General features: G+C 47.2%; 2 protein-coding genes across 2 annotated transcripts; both read right to left on the reverse strand.

The window, feature by feature from the left end:
* Window positions 1-4,969: 4,969 nt before the first annotated feature.
* Window positions 4,970-5,812, reverse strand: LOC138798889 (uncharacterized). The gene has a single exon (XM_069979514.1). It carries the CDS (start codon window positions 5,764-5,766, stop codon window positions 5,029-5,031), a length of 738 nt encoding a protein of 245 aa, XP_069835615.1. The 5' UTR covers window positions 5,767-5,812; the 3' UTR covers window positions 4,970-5,028.
* Window positions 5,813-10,495: 4,683 nt separating this feature from the next.
* Window positions 10,496-22,895, reverse strand: YIPF1 (Yip1 domain family member 1). Its single transcript, XM_069981668.1, has 10 exons — window positions 22,810-22,895; window positions 20,692-20,742; window positions 20,270-20,412; window positions 19,155-19,235; window positions 18,997-19,084; window positions 17,575-17,691; window positions 14,549-14,715; window positions 12,944-13,126; window positions 12,629-12,727; window positions 10,496-11,242 (listed from the first exon to the last, which is right to left on the reverse strand). The coding sequence occupies exons 2-9, from the start codon at window positions 20,720-20,722 to the stop codon at window positions 12,635-12,637; spliced, it is 903 nt and encodes a 300-aa protein (XP_069837769.1). The 5' UTR covers window positions 20,723-20,742; window positions 22,810-22,895; the 3' UTR covers window positions 10,496-11,242; window positions 12,629-12,634.
* Between the last annotated feature and the right edge of the window lie 439 nt (window positions 22,896-23,334).

Genomic DNA, 23,334 nt, shown 5'->3' on the forward strand with positions numbered 1-23,334 from the left:
TCTCTCCCCCATGCTTCTCTCCTGTGCTTCTCTCCCCTGTGCTTCTCCCCCCTGCTTCTCTCCCCCGTGCTTCTCTCCCCCGTGCTTCTCTCCCCTGTGCTTCTCTCCCCTGTGCTTCTCTCCTGTGCTTCTCTCCCCTGTGCTTCTCTCCACCATACTTCTCCCCCTGCTTCTCTCCTGTGCTTCTCTCCCCTGTGCTTCTCTCCACCATACTTCTCCCCTTGCTTCTCTCCTGTGCTTCTCTCCACCATACTTCTCCCCCTGCTTCTCTCCTGTGCTTCTCTCCCCCGTGCTTCTCTCCACCAAACTTCTCTCCCCCCTGCTTCTCTCCCCTGTTTCTCCCCCATCCCCAGGTTTCCCTCCCCCATTGTTTTCTCCTGTTTTACAGGGGCACCATAGTTTGGGGAACTTTCCCCGCGGCACACCCGACCATGTGTCGCGGCACACTGGTTGAAAATCACTGCTCTATACTATGTTAAACTGCTCTATTATGCAGCTTAACACAAAGTATCGAATACCAGGAAACCGTTTTTCTGCCTGAAATATCGACATTAATATTGATATTTCGGTGCTTCGTGCATCACTAGAGTGGAGTGAGATACAATTTGTGTGGTAGCTTTAAAATCCTGACCACCATGTGCTGTGCACAGACCAGACCACGCCACTGCTATGGGGCCCATGCACTAAGAGGGCCCACAGGCCACAACTGGCATCTGACCCTTTAAAGAAGAAGTCTAAAGAAAATGATAATTTTCTAGCATGCAGAAACATAATAAACAAGCACTACTCCCCGTGCCTCCGCAGCGCTTCCTTAACGCTCCAGAACTCACATCATAACTCGGTTGATGGATTGCCCGCTCAGCTGATCAGTTACTGGGGCGGGACACCACAGCACTCACTGATTGGCTGAGTAAGAAATCCATCAGCCATGTTGGGTATTTTCATCTCGCAACTCAAGGGGAAATCAGTTGGGGTGGGAAGGGGCGGATTAACTTTACCATAGGCCCGGGGCTGTTCACCAAGCCTGGGCCCCCACCCCACTGTAACTAAAACTTTAGTATTGCTCCTCCATAGTGCAGACTGTACAGGACCTGTGGTGACATCATTGTCACATGATAAGGTCCTTCAGTATGTTCTCTAATGTTACTGAATTGTCTCCCGGCTACACTTTTGCCCTGATTTGTACAAAATAGCGGTAAAAAAGCAGCACTTTTTTGCAAATTCTGGCAGAACTGTATCCAGGTACAGTACACCACTGAAAGTATAAGTCTGTTTGGGTGGCCATGGGCCCCCCAGGAGCTCAGGGCCCCGGGCTACCGCCCCAAACGGAGCTATTATAATCCACTAGTGGGGGTGGGGGTCCTGGAGCCTGTGATGTGGCGCTGCGGGAGAGGGGAGTAGTGCTGGGTTATTATATTCCCCTTTGTTTGCAAAGAATCATTTTCTCCGGATTTCTCCTTTATCTGTGACCGTTGGTGATGGCCGCTCCCCAGTGGTAGGAGGCAGCATTGCACCTCCAGCCACAAGAGGGCGCTCTCTGTAAACCCTACAATAAACCGCGCTGAATCCCCCTGACAAGACTTTAAAAAATGTTAAAAGGAAAAAAGATTTAAAAAATTGATTGCCTGCTTGTGGTGGATCGTATTACACACTTACGTTTCCACAATCCATAGTGACAGATCGCCTGTTCACAACAACCATTCGTTTATCACTGTCACATGATTGGCTGATTCTTGGCGCCATTTAAAGGGGTTCTCCAGGCTTAGAAAAACATGGCTGCTTACTTCTAGAATTGGGGCCACAGGTTGGGTGTGGGGTGTTGCAGCCTGATCCTCGGCTGATCGCATGTTTTGGCCTGCACTAGAATATATTACTCTGTATAAACAGGATATACGGCTGACAGCGATGTATTTAAAGGGGTTCACCAGCGTTAGAAAAACATGGCCACTTTTTTTCCAGAGACAGCAGCGCTCTTGTCTCCAGGTCAGGTGTGGTCTGCAATTCAGCTCCATTCACTTCAATGGAACTGAGTTACAGAAACTGGGCCCAATTAGGCTCTGTAAACGAGCGCTGCTCTGGATGATGTAATTCTGCTCCCTCAGTGCCATGATTGGCCGGAGCAGTCAGGTCTGACACTCTGGTATCTTACGGACGTCACTGTAGATTCGCTCACCTCTAGTCAATAGCGAGGTGTTAGGTTTCCGGGATGAAACACTATGCGGCTGGATATCCGGTCGCTCTCCGCTCAGCTGCTCGGCCACGTGGTCGGACGTTCATTACACTTTTATGCCGTGACTAATTGACGCTCCATATGTTACAGGTATAGAAGTTACCGGATGGTATGGAATTCCTGGAGGTCTCGTCCTCACCGTCAGATCATCTGTGTTCACCATCTATCGTGGGACGATCCTAGAGACGAGATTCTCATCTAACGTTCTTGGCAAATCATCTGACGTTTTATTAACAAGACTGAACACTTTAAGAAGCAGCTGCTCCGCTCCAGGCAGCCGTGTATATAGAGCAGGAGAGTCTCAGGGATCCGCAACTGCTCTGTAACCGGTTCATAACTTGTCTAGTGAGGAAACTATGAGGGGAGAATATGATGAGACTAGACTGACTGTGCCGCCATTCATCATGGGGGTGGCTGATCAGCGGGAGGATATGATAACACATAGGTTGTTACACTGACTGTGCCGCCATTATCATGGGGGTGGCTGATTGGCGGGAGAATATGATAACACATAGGTTGTTACACTGACTGTGCCGCCATTATCATGGGGGAGGCTGATCCGCAGGAGGATATGATAACACATAGGTTGTTACACTGACTGTGCCGCCATTATCATGGGGGTGGCTGATCCATGGGAGAATATGAGAACACATAGGTTGTTACACTGACTGTGCCGCCATTATCATGGGGGAGGCTGATCCGCAGGAGGATATGATAACACATAGGTTGTTACACTGACTGTGCCGCCATTCATCATGGGGGTGGCTGATCGGCGGGAGAATATGATAACACATAGGTTGTTACACTGACTGTGCCGCCATTATCATGGGGGTGGCTGATCAGCGGGAGGATATGATAACACATAGGTTGTTACACTGACTGTGCCGCCATTCATCATGGGGGTGGCTGATCCGCAGGAGAATATGATAACACATAGGTTGTTACACTGACTGTGCCGCCATTCATCATGGGGGTGGCTGATCGGCGGGAGAATATGATAACACATAGGTTGTTACACTGACTGTGCCGCCATTATCATGGGGGTGGCTGATCAGCGGGAGGATATGATAACACATAGGTTGTTACACTGACTGTGCCGCCATTCATCATGGGGGTGGCTGATCCGCAGGAGAATATGATAACACATAGGTTGTTACACTGACTGTGCCGCTATTATCATGGGGGTGGCTGATACATGGGAGAATATGATAACACATATGTTGTTACACTGACTGTGCCGCCATTCATCATGGGGGTGGCTGATCGGCGGGAGAATATGATAACACATAGGTTGTTACACTGACTGTGCCGCTATTATCATGGGGGTGGCTGATCCGCAGGAGGATATGATAACACATAGGTTGTTACACTGACTGTGCCGCCATTCATCATGGGGGTGGCTGATACATGGGAGAATATGATAACACATAGGTTGTTACACTGACTGTGCCGCCATTCATCATGGGGGTGGCTGATCGGCGGGAGAATATGATAACACATATGTTGTTACACTGACCGTGCCGCCATTCATCATGGGGGTGGCTGATCGGCAGGAGGATATGATAACACATAGGTTGTTACACTGACTGTGCCGCCATTATCATGGGGGTGGCTGATCCGCGGGAGAATATGATAACACATAGGTTGTTACACTGACTGTGCCGCCATTATCACAGGGGGTGGCTGATACATGGGAGAATATGATAACACATATGTTGTTACACTGACCGTGCCGCCATTCATCATGGGGGTGGCTGATTGGCGGGAGAATATGATAACACATAGGTTGTTACAGTGACTGTGCCGCCATTATCATGGGGGTGGCTGATTGGCGGGAGAATATGATAACACATAGGTTGTTACACTGACTGTACCGCCATTCATCATGGGGGTGGCTGATCCGCGGGAGTCCGACCACTGGGAGCGCCACCAATCAGCAGACGGACGGTCAATGCATTTATACATTTATTGAGTGTGGACAATGAAAACCAGACAACCCTCATTCCCCCAAAGGTGGTGGAGAAGTTGGGAATCCCCCCATAAATTTGCTTATAGCCAATGGCTAGGCATGTTTCAATATGAGTAAAATAAAAAGCTTAAAAGGGGTTCTCCAGCGCTACGAAAACAAGGCCGCTTTTTTCCAGAGACAGCAACGCTCTTGTGCAGGTTTTGTGACTCAGTTTCATTGAAGTGAATGGAGCTTAATTGCAAACTACACCTGACCTGGAGACAAGAGCGGTGCTGTCTCAGGGAGAAAGCGGCCATGTTTTTCTAACCCTGGATAAAGTTCTCAATAAAGTTAATTAAGAAACAATTTTAATACACTCAAGGACGACAGATAATCCTTAATGCTCAGATCAACATTAAAGGGGAACTCTCAGCAGGTGAGATGACTCTAACCTGTTGATATGTCCCTATAGTACTGGGGAGGATGGGATGTCTCTTATAGTATGTCTCTAACCTCCTCCTCGGTGCTGTTCCAGTGCAGTTACTTGTGTGCACCATAGTCCGGTGAGACTGTTAGGAGCACTGCCTAGCCCCATAGCGCCGATCCGCCCCCTGCTGGCCCGCTCCATTCATTATCATTAGAAAGGGCCGGGTTAGCCGTGGGCGTATTGGCACAATGGGGCGGACAGTCCACCTTACTGGACCATGGAGGAAGTGACTAACTGCACCGGAACGGCACCGAGGAGGAAGGTAAGAGAGGCGCTATAAGGGACATAGCTTCCTCCTCAGCGTCTCCTGTGCAATAGGGACAGATCAGTTCCCCTTTAAAACGCCATCAGAATCTCTGGCTGTCAGGACTGGTTGCGTAGAGTCCTGTAGTATGGCTTCTGTGTGGTCATGGCAGATGGTGGCGTTGAGTTACTGGTTTCTGAACCATTGCTCTTCTCCATCTGTGATGGCTGCAGGTTGGAGGGATCTCTGGAGACTCTCTTGGTGAGAGTGGTCGGTAATGTGACGGGAATGGATGTGGTGGTCTGTATAGATCGGCTGGTAACATACTTGGAATCCTCGATGGATTTCTTGTAGCTCATGTAGGCCCTCTCCAAGGCCTCCTTCTCTTTCCGAGTCTCCTGCAGTAGGTGGGCCAGGCGGCCATTCTCCTTGGTCAGGCTCCGCACTTTGCTCTCCATAACCTCCAGCTGAGTCTGCAGCTCGGCCGTCTGCTGCTGGCTCTTCACAATCACCGGGACCATTTCCCTGAGTTGCACGGACAGAACGTGGTTGTCCTCCTTTAGGTGAGAACATTGGTCTTCCTGCTGGTGGAGCTCCTTGATGATATCCTTGGTCATCTTACCTTTAAGCCTTGGACTCCCTTCGAGGCCCAGGTCTAGTCGGAGCTTTCTGATGGTTCGGTGGAGATTCTTGTTTTCGCCGGTCACTACTTTCAGCTTCGCTTTCAAATCCTGGATCTTAGAGCGTGAAGAGACCTCCAGATGCTTGAGCTTATCCCTGGCGGATTCCTCTCTGCGGAGAGCGTCGTCTCTTTCCTTCTGACACCTCAGCACAATGCGACTTACTTCATACGACATGATGGACCTATTGAGAGGGTGCCTGGCTGGGTCTGGGAGGCTGCCTTCAGAGGGGGACCTGAAATACAGCACACAGTCAGCTACAATACAAACACTGTATATATAGAGGACTCTAGAACTGTAATACAAACACTGTATATATAGAGGACTCTAGAACTGTAATACAAACACTGTATATATAGAGGACTCTAGAACTGTAATACAAACACTGTATATATATATATAGAGGACTCTAGAACTGTAATACAAACACTGTATATATAGAGGACTCTAGAACTGTAATACAAACACTGTATATATAGAGGACTCTAGAGCTGCAATACAAACACTGTATATATCCTAGAGGACTCTAGAACTGTAATACAAACACTGTATATATAGAGGACTCTAGAGCTGCAATACAAACACTGTATATATCCTAGAGGACTCTAGAACTGTAATACAAACACTGTATATATATATATATATATATATAGAGGACTCTAGAATTGTAATACAAGCACTATATATATCCTAGAGGACTCTAGAACTGTAATACAAACACTGTATATATAGAGGACTCTAGAACTGTAATACAAACACTGTATATATATAGAGGACTCTAGAACTGTAATACAAACACTGTATATATATAGAGGACTCTAGAACTGTAATACAAACACTGTATATATCCTAGAGGACTCTAGAACTGTAATACAAACACTGTATATATCCTAGAGGACTCTAGAACTGTAATACAAACACTGTATATATAGAGGACTCTAGAACTGTAATACAAACACTGTATATATCCTAGAGGACTCTAGAACTGTAATACAAACACTGTATATATATAGAGGACTCTAGAACTGTAATACAAACACTGTATATATAGAGGACTCTAGAACTGTAATACAAACACTGTATATATAGAGGACTCTAGAACTGTAATACAAACACTGTATATATCCTAGAGGACTCTAGAACTGTAATACAAACACTGTATATATCCTAGAGGACTCTAGAACTGTAATCTCACTTGCCCTGGAAGGTTCACATGACTGTTTTGCCTACAAGGAGCATATATGTCCGTGTATATGTTCCTGTATATGTATATGTGCTTGTAACTCAATTTACGGCACATTTGGATCCGAGTACAAACACATATATCCTTGCCCCCTAGGTGGATTCTGAGCGGCCCCCCAACCATTATGTTACCCATAGGGAGGCTCAGCAGATGAGAGCAGTGTAAATGTCACATATACAACTACAAATACAAAGAAGTTATTCAGGATTAGAAAACAATGGCCGCCTTCTTCCAGAAACAGCGCCACCCCTGTCCTCAGCTTGTGTGTGGTATTGCGGCTCACTTCCATTGCTGGAGCCAAGTTGTAATAGTGCACACAACCTAGGGGCAGGAATGGCCAAAGTAACTAGGTTTAATCCTGGAGAACCCCCATAACCAGGCTATCCCTACTACATATAATGGCGGGACAGGTAAGACACTTTTCATGATTAGAAGGTGTCAGCTGGTTGTGTTCTCATGGTGGCATCGTACATGTATGTGTAATCCCGGAGATGTCATGAGCTGCTAGATATCTATTTCCTACTGGATCTCTCTAGCTCCTAATCCGGCCGGGCTCTGAACATTCAGCCCCTGGGCCATGAAACATCTGCCATCTCTATAGAAAGCCATGGGTGCTTAATCTGCTTTGTCCTCATTCCCTGGAGGAATCCTGTGCGACTTCTTCAGGGGATCGGAGCTCCTGCAAAGCAATACTAAGATTCAGCGATTCCTCCTGTAAATCTTCTCGCCTCTCATGTTCAGATTTGTCTGTGTCGCTCTATACGACTGCAGCAAATGTAGAATCATGTGGGAACAGAAGACGTGATGGCAAAACATGGGGGAAAAGATCCCATCGTATTGCTGCAGTGTCCTGTCCATGCACAGACTACAGTGATAGCAGACTGATGGATATGGGGATTATCAGCTGCAGTGTCCTGTCCATGCACAGACTATAGTGATAGCAGACTGATGGATATGGGGATTATCAGCTGCAGTATACAGTCCATGCACAGACTATAGTGATAGCAGACTGATGGATATGGGGATTAGATGCAGTATACAGTCCATGCACAGACTATAGTGACAGCAGACTGATGGATATGGGGATTAGATGCAGTATACAGTCCATGCACAGACTATAGTGATAGCAGACTGATGGATATGGGGATTAGATGCAGTATACAGTCCATGCACAGACTATAGTGACAGCAGACTGATGGATATGGGGATTAGATGCAGTATACAGTCCATGCACAGACTATAGTGATAGCAGACTGATGGATATGGGGATTAGATGCAGTATACAGTCCATGCACAGACTATAGTGACAGCAGACTAATGGATATGGGGATTAGATGCAGTATACAGTCCATGCACAGACTATAGTGATAGCAGACTGGTGGATATGGGGATTAGATGCAGTATACAGTCCATGCACAGACTATAGTGATAGCAGACTGATGGATATGGGGATTAGATGCAGTATACAGTCCATGCACAGACTATAGTGATAGCAGACTGATGGATATGGGGATTAGATGCAGTATACAGTCCATGCACAGACTATAGTGATAGCAGACTGATGGATATAGGGATTAGATGCAGTATACAGTCCATGCACAGACTATAGTGACAGCAGACTGGTGGATATGGGGATTAGATGCAGTATACAGTCCATGCACAGACTATAGTGATAGCAGACTGGTGGATATGGGGATTAGATGCAGTATACAGTCCATGCACAGACTATAGTGATAGCAGACTGATGGATATGGGGATTAGATGCAGTATACAGTCCATGCACAGACTATAGTGATAGCAGACTGGTGGATATGGGGATTAGATGCAGTATACAGTCCATGCACAGACTATAGTGATAGCAGACTGGTGGATATGGGGATTAGATGCAGTATACAGTCCATGCACAGACTATAGTGATAGCAGACTGATGGATATGGGGATTAGATGCAGTATACAGTCCATGCACAGACTACAGTGATAGCAGACTGATGGATATGGGGATTAGATGCAGTATACAGTCCATGCACAGACTATAGTGACAGCAGACTGGTGGATATGGGGATTATCAGCTGCAGTATACAGTCCATGCACAGACTATAGTGATAGCAGACTGATGGATATGGGGATTAGATGCAGTATACAGTCCATGCACAGACTATAGTGATAGCAGACTGATGGATATGGGGATTATCAGCTGCAGTATACAGTCCATGCACAGACTATAGTGATAGCAGACTGATGGATATGGGGATTATCAACTGCAGTATACAGTCCATGCACAGACTATAGTGATAGCAGACTGATGGATATGGGGATCAGATGCAATAAGAGGGACGGGGAACCTACAGCTGTTGTATATAATGGGTATATAGCTGCAAGCAATAGGTATAATAGGTATATAGCTGCTGCAGATCCATCTCACAGCCATCAGCTTTAGTGCCCAATGAAAGGAATTTTCCTCCAGAGACCCAATCTTATGTATAGCCCCAGGCATGGTATATAGCTGCAAGCAATAGGTATAATAGGTATATAGCTGTAAGCAATGGGTACAACAGATATATAGGTGCAAGCAGTAACTATATAGCTATAACAAGTATATAGCTGCTGCAGATACATCCCGCAGCCTTCAGTATGAAGGAATTCTTCCCATTCTGTGATATTATGTAATTTTCCCCTATATTTGGATGTAAAGCCTTCATGGCCCCCCCCCCCCCCCATCCCATAGATATAGACAGGAGCAAATCTTACCTGCTGCTCTCTGAACTCATGTCATAGACGACCATAGGAATCTTGTCTGCCGCTATGGGAGTGCAGGAGCGGAATAATTACACCTGAGGATCCTGGTAGCGAAACCTCATCCGGAGTGACGGCATCGCTTACAGCCGCTGTGTAGAGTTACTGTCATTAACTAAGAGGATTCCCTCCCGGTTACAGCAGACGTCACATCATGGAGGGATGAGGAGACTCCAGACGCCTTCACCGACCTACGCACATCTAACTGGGATTCAAACATTGCTGATTAAAGGGAAGCTGGCACTTTATGAAAATTACTTTTGATAGGCGTCATGGATGTTCAAAGTTTTGATTAGTCTGGACGTTCAGATGGAGACGGGCTGGGGGCAGAAGCGCTCAGTGGGTGCTTCTCCCTACTGGATACATTTTTTTTTTTTTAAAGTGACAGTAACCCTTTGGGGTAGCTTCACACATAACATATCCGCAGCAGATACTTGCCCATTCAGGTCAATGGGCTTAAATACGTCAACCTCAGCGCCATTAAGCCCCGTGGCCTGAATAACATGGACAATAAGTAGTCCTCTCCATTATGTGCATGAGCTCAGTAGTCCTGGATATTCATGAGAAGCAGAAAACTCCGCCCACCAGCATCTGATTGGCAGTTATCTATCCATGCTGTGTATAGGCAGTCACCTGTCAATCAGCAGCTGGAGGGCGGGGGGAGGGGTGTGGCAAGAATCCTATTCTCCTGCATATTAGGAGAACGGCTGAACAAAATGATGTAAGTAATACACCGATCTGTTCAGCATTTATGTCATTAGTTTATGCCACCCTCATTTAAGGCCACATAAACCTAATGACAGATTCCCCTTAAATATAAACAGATCTTAAAAGAAATTTTAGAAGTCTGAAACAAAACAATGGAGCCCGTTCATCTTGAATAGAACTGATTTATTACATGATTATTCTGGGGTAATGTTAATGGCAGGGAAGAGTCACTGATCTTCTGATCGCTTGTGGATGATCATTCTGGCTGTCGATGCCCCATGTCTTCCAGCTGTAAAGCAAGTTATAGCGGTGGAGATACACGTGTGAGTGCAGACAAGGAAGGCAGAGTCTTCTTCTCCACAGGTCTCCACGTATAAGCCCAATACTGTATAGGTAGATGGATACCAAGACCAGTCATTGTGGCCGAATATCTGCAGACCAACCCTAATAGCGTCATATCAATCCTTATACATGGATTTCTAATCAATACCGGAAAATTATAATAGGAAATACGCCACATTCCATATACTATACAGTGCAAATCCCCTTTAAAGGGGTTATCTGGGAATAGAGAGCGAACACTATCCTTAGTGTGTGCCATCAATGTGTGATCTGTTCAGGATCCGCTAGGCCGGGACCCGGACTTGGATTGCCCAGACTGCAATGCCACAAATGGCACATAAAAAATAATAAAATAAAGCTATCTAGTGTCTTCGGTTTCCATAGTTGGATCATATATAATATAAATAGTTACATAAATGTAATAATTTAAAAAATAAAGCACAAGAACCCCGAGCAGCTGATCATGTGACCCGCGAGAGACCCGGCACACGGCGAGCGCCCCTCCACCAAATAAAGAAGAAGCTTGGACCCAACTTTTCCCACTGTGAGCGAAGAGACTGAAGGCACCTGCAAGTGGATGAGAGACAGTGATGGATCCTCCTGGTCAGTATACTATATATATATACACACACATACACACTAATATACTGTATGTACACACAGTATATAGGGTGAGATTGATCAAACATGGTGTAAAGTGAAACTGGCTCAATCACTTCTAGCAACCAATCAGATTCCACCTCTCATTCCTCACAGACTCTTTGTAAAATGAAAGGTGGAATCTGATTGGTTGCCGGGGGCGACTGAGCCAGTCTCACTGTACACCATGTTTGATAAATCTCCCCCACATGTATACTATATATACACTAATATACTATATATTCCTGGTTAGTATACAATATATACACTAATATACTATATATTCCTGGTTAGTATACTATATATACACTAATATATTATATATTCCTGGTTAGTATACTATATATACACTAATATACTATATATTCCTGGTTAGTATACAATATATACACTAATATATTATATATTCCTGGTTAGTATACTATATATACACTAATATACTATATATTCCTGGTTAGTATACAATATATACACTAATATATTATATATTCCTGGTTAGTATACTATATACACACTAATATACTATATATTCCTGACATGCTGCAGTCCACCTTTAGGACAGCAAGTGTCTGTAGTAACCACTCACGCTTGTGAACCATTGTTGAATGGCATCCCACCCGGCTGTCTACCTGGATCCCGCCTGTCACACGGCATCCCACCCGGCTGTCTACCTGGATCCCGCCTGTCACACGGCATCCCACCCGGCTGTCTACCTGGATCCCGCCTGTCACACGGCATCCCACCCGGCTGTCTACCTGGACCCCGCCTGTCACACGGCATCCCACCTGGCTGTCTACCTGGACCACGCCTGTCATTCGGCATCCCACCCAGCTGTCTTCCTGCTCCCCGCCTGTCACACGGCATCCCACCCGGCTGTCTACCTGGACCCCGCCTGTTACATGGCATCCCACCCAGCTGTCTTCCTGCTCCCCGCCTGTCACACGGCATCCCACCCGGCTGTCTACCTGGACCCCGCCTGTCACATGGCATCCCACCCGGCTGTCTTTCTGCTTCCCGCCTGTCACATGGCATCCCACCCAGCTGTCTTCCTGCTTCCCGCCTGTCACATAGTATCCCACCCGGCTGTCTTCCTGCTCCCCGCCTGTCACACGGCATCCCACCCGGCTGTCTTCCTGCTCCCCGCCTGTCACATAGTATCCCACCCGGCTGTCTTCCTGCTCCCCACCTGTCACATAGTATCCCACCCGGCTGTCTTCCTGCTCCCCGCCTGTCACATAGTATCCCACCCGGCTGTCTTTCTGCTCCCCACCAAGGATGCATATGCACAAAACATTAGAGACTGAACATCATTACCTTCTATTAGCGACTCTGCGGCGCCCCTTTGGTCACATTAATAATAGCCGTCACAGTGTGAAGTGTCCGCTCACTCTCAGGTTGATCAAAGAAATATTGCTTGAAAAAGTAATAAATATAAATACATATCACACACAAATATACATATACAGTACATATATACACATACACATATACATATATATTATACACATCCAGCTGGCAGCCCCCCCACCCCCACCCGCGTGTCGGGGGTGTAAGGGGTCCACCAGTGCCTGATCAGCTCTCAGTATACATCTCAGCTTCAGTTACTGTATTCCATCAGCGTTCTCTTACCCCACAGCCCACGGCCAGCAGCACATGAAGGACCATGATGGCCACCAGGGTGGAGATGGCGATTTTTCGATTATCTTCCCGCACAGCCGGCCAGAACGTCAGCAATAACCCGGCCCCAGACAGACACATGGCTAAAGACATGAGGACCCAGCGGAGGATCTCAGAATGGACGATCCACAATATCTATACAGAAGGGCAATGAATAAGTGTATTAGACTTAAAGGGACAGTAATCAGACAATGACTTACTGGATAAATGTTTTAATGCTAAACAGATTTTTTTTAAAGAATTTTTAGTGACATTTTTCTAATTTTCCATTTTTCTCTCTATATTATATAATAATCCTGATATCTTGCAGTTCACATTCTTACCACTGGGGCTAAAACTAAGCTGAGACTTCCTGTTGTGTCTGTGAAGATAAGAGGAGGCTGCAGTAAAGTGATCTGTACAGCATTGCAGCGTCATGTGACCCCAGTAGATAGAGGAGACAATAGCAACTCCCTGTGGAAAGACCTCTTCACAGGTCACATAGCGCGCTCAGTAATGTCTGCTATTCATCCCAAGGGGACAGAGTCTGTCTATTGTTGTGTATGTCCATGAGCCTGGCTGTAAAGCATGTCACTAAATGCTGTTAAGGGGTTATCCAGCACTACAAAAACATGGCCACTTTCCCCCCTACTGTTGTCTCCAGTTCAGGTGCGGTTTGCAATTAAGCTCCATTTACTTCAATGGAACTGAGTTTCAAAACCCCACCCAAACTGGAGACAACAGTAGGGGGGAAAGTGGCCATGTTTTTGTAGCCCTGGATAACCCCTTTAAGAAAAGCCCAGGCAATATGGCCGCCCCCCCCCCAAACAATGTACAAATAGTGACATAAAAAACAATTACAGTCAGAAAATAGAAACAGATTAGAATAAAAGAAGTTTTAGTATCTGACTCTGATCAGTAACAGAAAATCGAGGTGACACCGTTCCTTTACCCCTTGGTGACCAAGCAATTGTTTTTAGGTTTTTTTCATCATCTTCTAAAGAGCCATTATTTTATTTTTTTTTATAACTTTTTTTCCCCATTGCTGTTGCCATACGCAGGCTTGTTTTTTGCAGGACAACTTTTACTTTTTAATGGCACCATTTTTGGATTCTTGTCATTTACCAATTAACTTTTATTAATCCTGGTTTGGGGTACTCCTGTGATACTCCTGGGATACACCCCAGCAATCCCCCTGTGATACTCCTCTGCAATCCCCTCTGTGATACCCCTGAGATATCAGCGATCCCCCTGAGATACACCCCCTGAGATACACCCCCTGAGATACACCCCAGCAATCCCCCTGTGATACTCCTCTGCAATCCCCCTGCGATACACCTCTGTGATACCCCTGAGATATTCCAGCGATCCCCCTGAGATACACCCCTGCAATCCCCCTGCGATACACCCCAGCAATCCCCCTGTGATACACCCCTGCAATCCCCCTGTGATCCTCGCTCCTCTGGACGGAGATGATGGCTGCATATGTGAGATCCTCATCTCTTACCTGGAGCTTTTCTTGTATAATTAAACAGTGCTCGGTTACTGAAGACGTACTTAACCCATTCAGCTACTCACAGAGGTGGGGATGTAGATGAAGAGGGAGTAGCCGTAGACGCACACAATCTCCAGGAAGGAATAGGACACCATGCTCATGACTTTACTGTGTCGCCAGGACAAGAACCCCCAGAGAGCGAGCGGCACCAGCCAGGCGTAGGCGTAGATGGCCGTGGCGGCAATGGACACTGCAAGAGGGAAGAGAGAACAGGTCAGTAATAAGCACTATTCACAGTCAGAGCGTACGGCGGCTGTCGATTACCGGTGGCTGGAGGAGTAGGATGCAGACCTAAGGGCCCTATCACATCATCGTCTGAAATATCGTTATATCGTTCAAATCGATCAAACAGCCAACGAGAAATCGCTCATCGTTCTTTGGTGCTGACACTCAAATCATTGTTAATAATTCGCTGTAATTCCACATCGTTCCTGGTCGCGGTGGTCGGACGTGTGTTCTGGCGTTCTATGTAGCTGCGCGGTCCTGATGATGACAGCGGTGAATGAGGCGACTGTGACTGATGATTAGCTAGGGAAACCCAGGACCCCCGTCCACGTGATCACTGGAGATCCCAGCCGTCAGGACACGTGTCCTGCATATAGGTCATAAGCATCCATGATGGAACCCCCCTTTAAGCAGTTTATGACAAAGCTCCATGTTGGTATATGAGCGTATCTGGATCAGTGTGAGGGGCCGCTGATCTCCAGTCCTTCACTATTTATCAGTTGCTGTATGTCCTGCAGGAAGTGGTGTATTCTCTCCAGTCTGACACAGTGCTCTCTGCTGCCACCTCTGTCCATGTCAGGAACTGTCCAGAGCAGCAGCAAATCCCCATAGAAAACCTCTCCTGCTCTTGACAGTTCCTGACATGGACAGAGGTGGCAGCAGAGAGCACTGTGTCAGACTGGAGAGAATACACTACTACCGGCAGGACATACAGCAGCTGATAAGTACTGGAAGACTGGAGATTTTTAAATAGAAGTAAATTAAAACTCTAAATACCTTTCTGACACCCGTTCATTTAAAAGAAAAAGATTTTTTCCAGAGTACCCCTATAAGGTAGGGGCAACATGGAGATTGCTAACAATGTCATTGCAGCTCCGCCCACACAATTATCACGCTGTGTAATAGCACCGACCTAGCAGATGGGCACTCGCTTACCCCTCTTATACGGCCTTTACAGTACACTAAAATGTCCCCTTGGTAGATAGGACATCTGCCAGTTATATGTGGGAGTAACAGGTAAGGCCCTTATCAGCTGCAGCAGTGCACCATGGGATGTCAGACGCTGGATAATCTCCCCAATCACAATAAACTACCATGAAATCCTCTAATGAATAAACGCCGTATAAGATCGACATCAGCTCTAAGATTAAGAGTGCAGGATACTCCGAGCTGGGGATGGAGTGATGGCGGATTCTCCTGCACTCACCAATCTTATTACTTATTCTAATTCGTTCTAATCCTAGTAAACAAGAAGAGCGCAGTTCGGTTCCCCTGCTGGAGACCTTCATTTGTAAGAATGGACTTCAACTCAAGATGAACCTTTTCAATACTAAAGATTTTATTCCCTGTGCTCTTGTGGCAGTATGTAACCCCAGACTACAGTGCTGCATTATATACTGCTCCACCTGAAGTAACCCCAGACTACAGTGCTGCATTATATACTGCTCCACCAGAAGTAACCCCACACTACAGTGCTGCATTATATACTGCTCCATCTGAAGTAACCCCAGACTACAGTGCTGCAATATATACTGCTCCACCTGAAGTAACCCCACACTACAGTGCTGCATTATATACTGCTCCACCAGAAGTAACCCCACACTACAGTGCTGCATTATATACTGCTCCATCTGAAGTAACCCCACACTACAGTGCTGCATTATATACTGCTCCATCTGAAGTAACCCCAGACTACAGTGCTGCATTATATACTGCTCCACCAGAAGTAACCCCACACTACAGTGCTGCATAATATACTGCTCCATCTGAAGTAGCCCCCCCAGTACAGTGCTGCATTATATACTGCTCCACCAGAATAGCCCCCCCAGTACAGTGCTGCATTATATACTGCTCCACCAGAAGTAACCCCACACTACAGTGCTGCATTATATACTGCTCCACCAGAATAGCCCCCCCAGTACAGTGCTGCATTATATACTGCTCCACCAGAATAGCCCCCCCAGTACAGTGCTGCATTATATACTGCTTCACCTGAAGTAACCCCACACTACAGTGCTGCATTATATACTGCTCCACCAGAAGTAACCCCACACTACAGTGCTGCATTATATACTGCTCCACCAGAAGTAACCCCACACTACAGTGCTGCATTATATACTGCTCCATCTGAAGTAGCCCCCCCAGTACAGTGCTGCATTATATACTGCTCCACCAGAATAGCCCCCCCCCAGTACAGTGCTGCATTATATACTGCTTCACCTGAAGTAACCCCACACTACAGTGCGGCATTATATACTGCTCCACCAGAAGTAACCCCACACTACAGTGCTGCATTATATACTGCTCCACCAGAAGTAACCCCACACTACAGTGCTGCATAATATACTGCTCCATCTGAAGTAGCCCCCCCAGTACAGTGCTGCATTATATACTGCTCCACCAGAATAGCCCCCCCAGTACAGTGCTGCATTATATACTGCTCCACCAGAAGTAACCCCACACTACAGTGCTGCATTATACTGCTCCACCAGAAGTAGCCCCACACTACAGTGCTGCAATATATATTATATACTGCTCCATCAGAAGTAACCTCACACTACAGTGCTGCATTATATACTGCTATACCAGAAGTAGCCCCCCCAGTATATATATAATCTCCATGCTGACAGTTTCCAGGTACCTACTTAGCGGGCATCTGATCTTTCCTCCAGGCCGCCCGCCTCCTCCACAATGATTGACAACCGTCTCAGGGTGAAATCATGATGGCTACACTGAGACCACCACTGAACTATAGAACTAAGAGAGACAGCGAAGTCCTGTACTCCGCCATCTCCATGTTACAGTCCGTGTGGGCGGCACTCACCTTTTCTGAATTCGGGCACATAGTGGTATTGAGCTTCTCCTCTGTGCAGCAAGAAGTTGGATAGATTCCCACTGATTGTGATGGTGAAAATCAGCGTGGCACAAATCCAGGTAGGACCTTGTATAGAAAGATGGAGAAGTGTAAGACACAGGAATAGTACAGAGGTTCCATACAGAAGAAGAATCAGGTGCACAATGCTGGGAGTATAGAAAACACACAAGGTCACTCTAGGTTAGAGCTGATCTTCATGGGTCTGGGTTCGGCATATATCTAGAAAGCTGAAAGTCATTCACTTTGTAGCGCTCACTATAAGGGAAACGCAGTACAAGAGCCATCCACATGAACGGCCACCATGGACACGGACGGTCCACCTTACTAAGCTGTTCTGTGCACTACCATACCCAGGTACAGAGGTGATGGATGGGCAGCACCTTCACCATCCAATGGTCAGGCAGCACGCAGGGAGATCCCGGTCAGTCACTAGCTCTTCTCTTCTCATCATCTCCATGCACAGAATGCAAGACGAAGCCATCATTCAAGTGAACGGCCAAAGCTGCAGTGCCAGGAACAACTACCCCTAACAGGTATACTAATGATGGGGGCACAGATGTCTACCTTACTATACATGCACACAATGATGGGGGACAGATGTCTACCTTACTATACATGCACACAATGATGGGGGACAGATGTCTACCTTACTATACATGCACACAGTGATGGGGCACAGATGTCTACCTTACTATACATGTACACAATAATGGGGGCGCAGATGTCTACCTTACTATACATGCACACAATGATGGGGGACAGATGTCTACCTTACTATACATGCACACAGTGATGGGGCACAGATGTCTACCTTACTATACATGTACACAATAATGGGGGCGCAGATGTCTACCTTACTATACATGCACACAATGATGGGGGCACAGATGTCTACCTTACTATACATGCACACAATGATGGGGGACAGATGTCTACCTTACTATACATGCACACAATGATGGGGGACAGATGTCTACCTTACTATACATGCACACAATGATGGGGGACAGATGTCTACCTTACTATACATGCACACAATGATGGGGGACAGATGTCTACCTTACTATACATGCACACAATGATGGGGGACAGATGTCTACCTTACTATACATGCACACAATGATGGGGGACAGATGTCTACCTTACTATACATGCACACAGTGATGGGGCACAGATGTCTACCTTACTATACATGTACACAATAATGGGGGCGCAGATGTCTACCTTACTATACATGCACACAATGATGGGGGACAGATGTCTACCTTACTATACATGTACACAGTGATGGGGGACAGATGTCTACCTTACTATACATGCACACAATATTGGGGGCCTTGATGAGGGGTCTCTACTATACTACACACTTACCATAAAGGTCTGGGTTACTTCTCACGTACAGCCTGACAAAGTTTCTTCCTGGGATCGGTAACACAGAACCTTTTATCCGGTCCAGAACCTGAGATCACATACAGTGTTATTAGAGCCAGTGATAGAATGTCGGACAACCACGGCCATCCTGGACTCACCTGGTATGTGTCAACATCAAAGAACGTCTGATAATACTCAAAGGTCCAGAATGGAGCGATTTTCTTCTGTCCTGCGAGAAGCTGTAAGAAAACCCACAAGCTCTGTATGTGTTCTAAGATTCTGACACTATTCCCTGCTCATCTCCTACTATCCGCAGGCAGAGTCCCCAGTATCCGCCATTTCTATCCGCACCCTCTTCACTGTAATAAGAATCAGCACTGACAGGGAAGGGACACAGATGACCGGACCGCATCATACCCTGACAGCAGCCATCAGAATTATCAGCTGCTGTATGTCCTGCAGGAAGTGGTGTGTTCTCTCCAGTCTGACACAGTGCTCTCTGCTGCCACCTCTGTCCATGTCAGGAACTGTCCAGAGCAGGAGATGTTTTCTATGGGGATTTGCTGCTGCTCTGGACAGTTCCTGACATGGACAGAGGTGGCAGCAGAGAGCACTGTGTCAGACTGGAGAGAACACACCACTTCCTGCAGGACATTCAGCAGCTGATAATCATTGGAAGACTGGAGATCTTTTAAATAGCAGTAAAGTATAAATCTATAGGACTTTCTAGCACCAAAGGATTTTTTTTTTGTAAAAACAACCCCTTTAAGGGGTTACCTGTGACAGCAAGCTGACATGGAGTAATCATCAATTCCATGTCAGACAGGCAATGTTATTTTTTGCATTAAAGGGGGTTTCTGATTTTAAAACACTTGTCCTCTGCCCTGTGGATGGGGGACAAGTATGAGATTGCAGTGCTCCCCGGGGATCTCTGTATCAGCACCCCGGCTCCTTTGTTATAGATGGAGTACAGCTCTGGAGGAGCCCTGGGTTATGTGCCGTACTCGCAGCTCCATTCATAACAACAGAGGCGGGTCGCCGATAGAGAGATCCCTGGGGGGGCACAGGGGTTGGACCTCCCACAATCTCATGCTTGTCCCCTATCCTGTAGATAGCAGACAAGTATTTTTAAAGCGGAAAACTCCTTTAATTCATGTGAACAATGGTGCGGATTCCACACAAATATCATGCAGATTCAATATGAAACAGAAGCTGTGTGTACAAGGCCTTAGCATGACGCTGGTCACCTTGACTCTGGCTCTTTAGCACTTACCTCTGTTTTATCAGAATCCTCATTTCCCAGCAGGTCGTCTTCCTCGTCTCCTTGCTGGGTGCCGGCCGGCTCATCGGGGTCCCCGATACTCACGGTAGTGGCATCAGGGTTTGCGGCGAGTAGATTAGTTGCATCATCAAATTCTTAAAATAAAACAAAAATGAAAGTCAAAGCAAATCTGGTTAAAGGGGAAGTTAAAGGGGTAAGGATAAATCCCTGCCTGTAGCTGCCGCCCGGCCGTCTATCCTCCCCCATCGATCCTCACACATTTATGTGTATTATTCTTCTAACAATCCCCACGGAGCCCGACCGGTGCCCCTCCATACTCCCGGGACTCATCTTACATTCACACAATCCCTCATTTACTCTGTTGTTCCCTCTTTCCAGGGAAGTGGACGCATTTCTGGGAAATCTCCTTGTACCTTGGAACTTGAGGGCGTCTCTGGCCTCCATTCATTCACTTCAATTGGATCCTGCAAAAACCAAGACAAATCCGTCACATCCTATTACATCTCATGGCGGCGATCCTTCTGTTTTTGTTTCTTGGTAACTGCTGGGAAGTCAGGAGCATCAAGACAATCATGTGGGAAAAAAAGGTCTCAAACTGGTGTCTGAAAGTTATACAGATTTGTACATTACTTCTATTTCAAAATCTGCAGTCTTCCAGTACTTATCAGCTGCTGTATGCCCTGCAGGAAGTGGTGTATTCTCTCCACTCTGACACAGTGCTCTCTGCTGCCACCTCTGTCCATGTCAGGAACTTCCAGAGCAGCAGCAAATCCCCATAGAAAACCTCTCCTGCTCTGGACAGTTCCTGACATGGACAGAGGTGGCAGCAGAGAGCACTGTGTCAGTCTGGAGAGAATGCACCACTTCCTGCAGGACATACAGCAGCTGATAAGTACTGGAAGAAATAGAAGTAATTTACAAATCTGTATACCTTCCTGACATCAGTTGAATAGAATTTTTTTCCCAGTGGAGTACCCCTTTAAAGGTAAATTAACAACAGGTTAAAGGGCTCTACCCCGCTGTAATGTTCCCACAGGGTGGGGACGCCGAGAATGAAGATAGTGTCTAACCTTTCCTTTAGCGCCATTTTCACTAAATCATCAGACTTATTATTAATCAGTTTGGTGCGCTGGGGGCGGGACTAGCAATCTGCCCCGCCCTCTCCATGAACATTCATCAGGCACTCTGCAGTGACATCACTCCAGACACGTATCACTAGGGATGGAGGCGGGGCAGGTCAGTGTACCAGGAGTGGTAGTCCCGCCCCCAGAGCACCAAACCAAAGAATTAACGTATTAATAAAACAAACGAGTGTAAGAGAACGGCGCTGAAGATGATGGTAAGAAAACTACGACCTTCCTCAGTGTCTCCTGCTCTGTGGGAACATAACAGCAGGGAGAGGCCGCTGCTTTCTGTCTAGGACTGGAAATACAAGAGAATGAAGGTGAGGTCCATAAAGGAGGGGTCTCCTGTCCTCATATCAGCGTCTCTCACTGTGGAGGACCCATCCACAGAGCAGCTGTACAGGCACTACAAGTCCCAGCATTCCCAGTCACCGGCTGTACAGACACTACAAGCCCCAGCATTCCCAGTCACCGGCTGTACAGGCACTAAAGCCCCAGCATTCCCAGTCACTAGAAGCCCCAGCATTCCCAGTCACTAGAAGCCCCAGCATTCCCAGTCACCGGCTGTACAGACACTACAAGCCCCAGCATTCCCAGTCACTACAAGCCCCAGCATTCCCAGTCACTAGAAGCCCCAGCATTCCCAGTCACTACAAGCCCCAGCATTCCCAGTCACTACAAGCCCCAGCATTCCCAGTCACCGGCTGTACAGGCACTAAAGCCCCAGCATTCCCAGTCACTACAAGCCCCAGCATTCCCAGTCACCTGCTGTACAGACACTACAAGCCCCAGCATTCCCAGTCACTACATCTCCCAGCATTCCCAGTCACCTGCTGTACAGACACTACAAGCCCCAGCATTCCCAGTCACTACATCTCCCAGCATTCCCAGTCACCGGCTGTACAGGCACTAAAGCCCCAGCATTCCCAGTCACTACAAGCCCCAGCATTCCCAGTCACCTGCTGTACAGACACTACAAGCCCCAGCATTCCCAGTCACCGGCTGTACAGGCACTAAAGCCCCAGCATTCCCAGTCACTACAAGCCCCAGCATTCCCAGTCACCTGCTGTACAGACACTACAAGCCCCAGCATTCCCAGTCACTACAAGCCCCAGCATTCCCAGTCACTACATCTCCCAGCATCCCCAGTCACTGGCTGCACAGATTCCAAGCATTGCAGTGACAGTAGCCTCCCCTCCCATCACAGTCTCCTCAGTCTCTATAACCCGGCTGCCGTCCATAGACTCTAGTGCTGTGATCTCGGACACAGGCCGGACCCCCCGCACAGCAGCACAGCAGCACAGCAGCACAGCAGCACAGCAGCACAGCAGCACAGCAGCACAGGACTCCGCCGGCTCCGCAGCTGCAGGGGACACACACATACCATACACAGCAGAACCGACTTACAGCTCAGGAACACGTGACGATGCTCTTTGTTGCCGGAAGTCGGACACCAATTAACCACGTGAACGCCGTTTATCCAATCAGTAAGCAGGTCATGGGAGACACGCCCATCCCGGAAGTGGTAAAGTCCTGAAGAAGCCGGATCTGGGTCACGTGACTTTCACAGTCTGTAACCGCTGCTGTGTGGGGAGGGGGGGGTGATCAGACTGTACCACTACAGAAGTAGGGGGAGTCACCTAGTAGAGCTGCACTGTTACAAACGCTGTGTCCTGTGAAATAATGTGAAAAACAAGAAAAACTATGTGTGATAAGAACCAATGGGAGCTCCTGTGGGGGCTTCCAGTAGGGTAAAGAAAGGGGGCCTGCTGATGGCCAATGATACTCACCCTGCTGAGTGCCTGTGCAGATGGAAGGTGTTGGTGCAGGCAACAAGCCGGACATGTAGGGGTGCGGATGGATTGACCACAGCCGCTGTTACACAGAATGCACAATACCTCTGCTCTAGTATTCATGTCCGCCATAGTTAGC

This window comes from Dendropsophus ebraccatus, chromosome 8, assembly GCF_027789765.1.
Source record: "Dendropsophus ebraccatus isolate aDenEbr1 chromosome 8, aDenEbr1.pat, whole genome shotgun sequence".
Taxonomy (NCBI): Eukaryota; Metazoa; Chordata; class Amphibia; order Anura; family Hylidae; genus Dendropsophus; species Dendropsophus ebraccatus.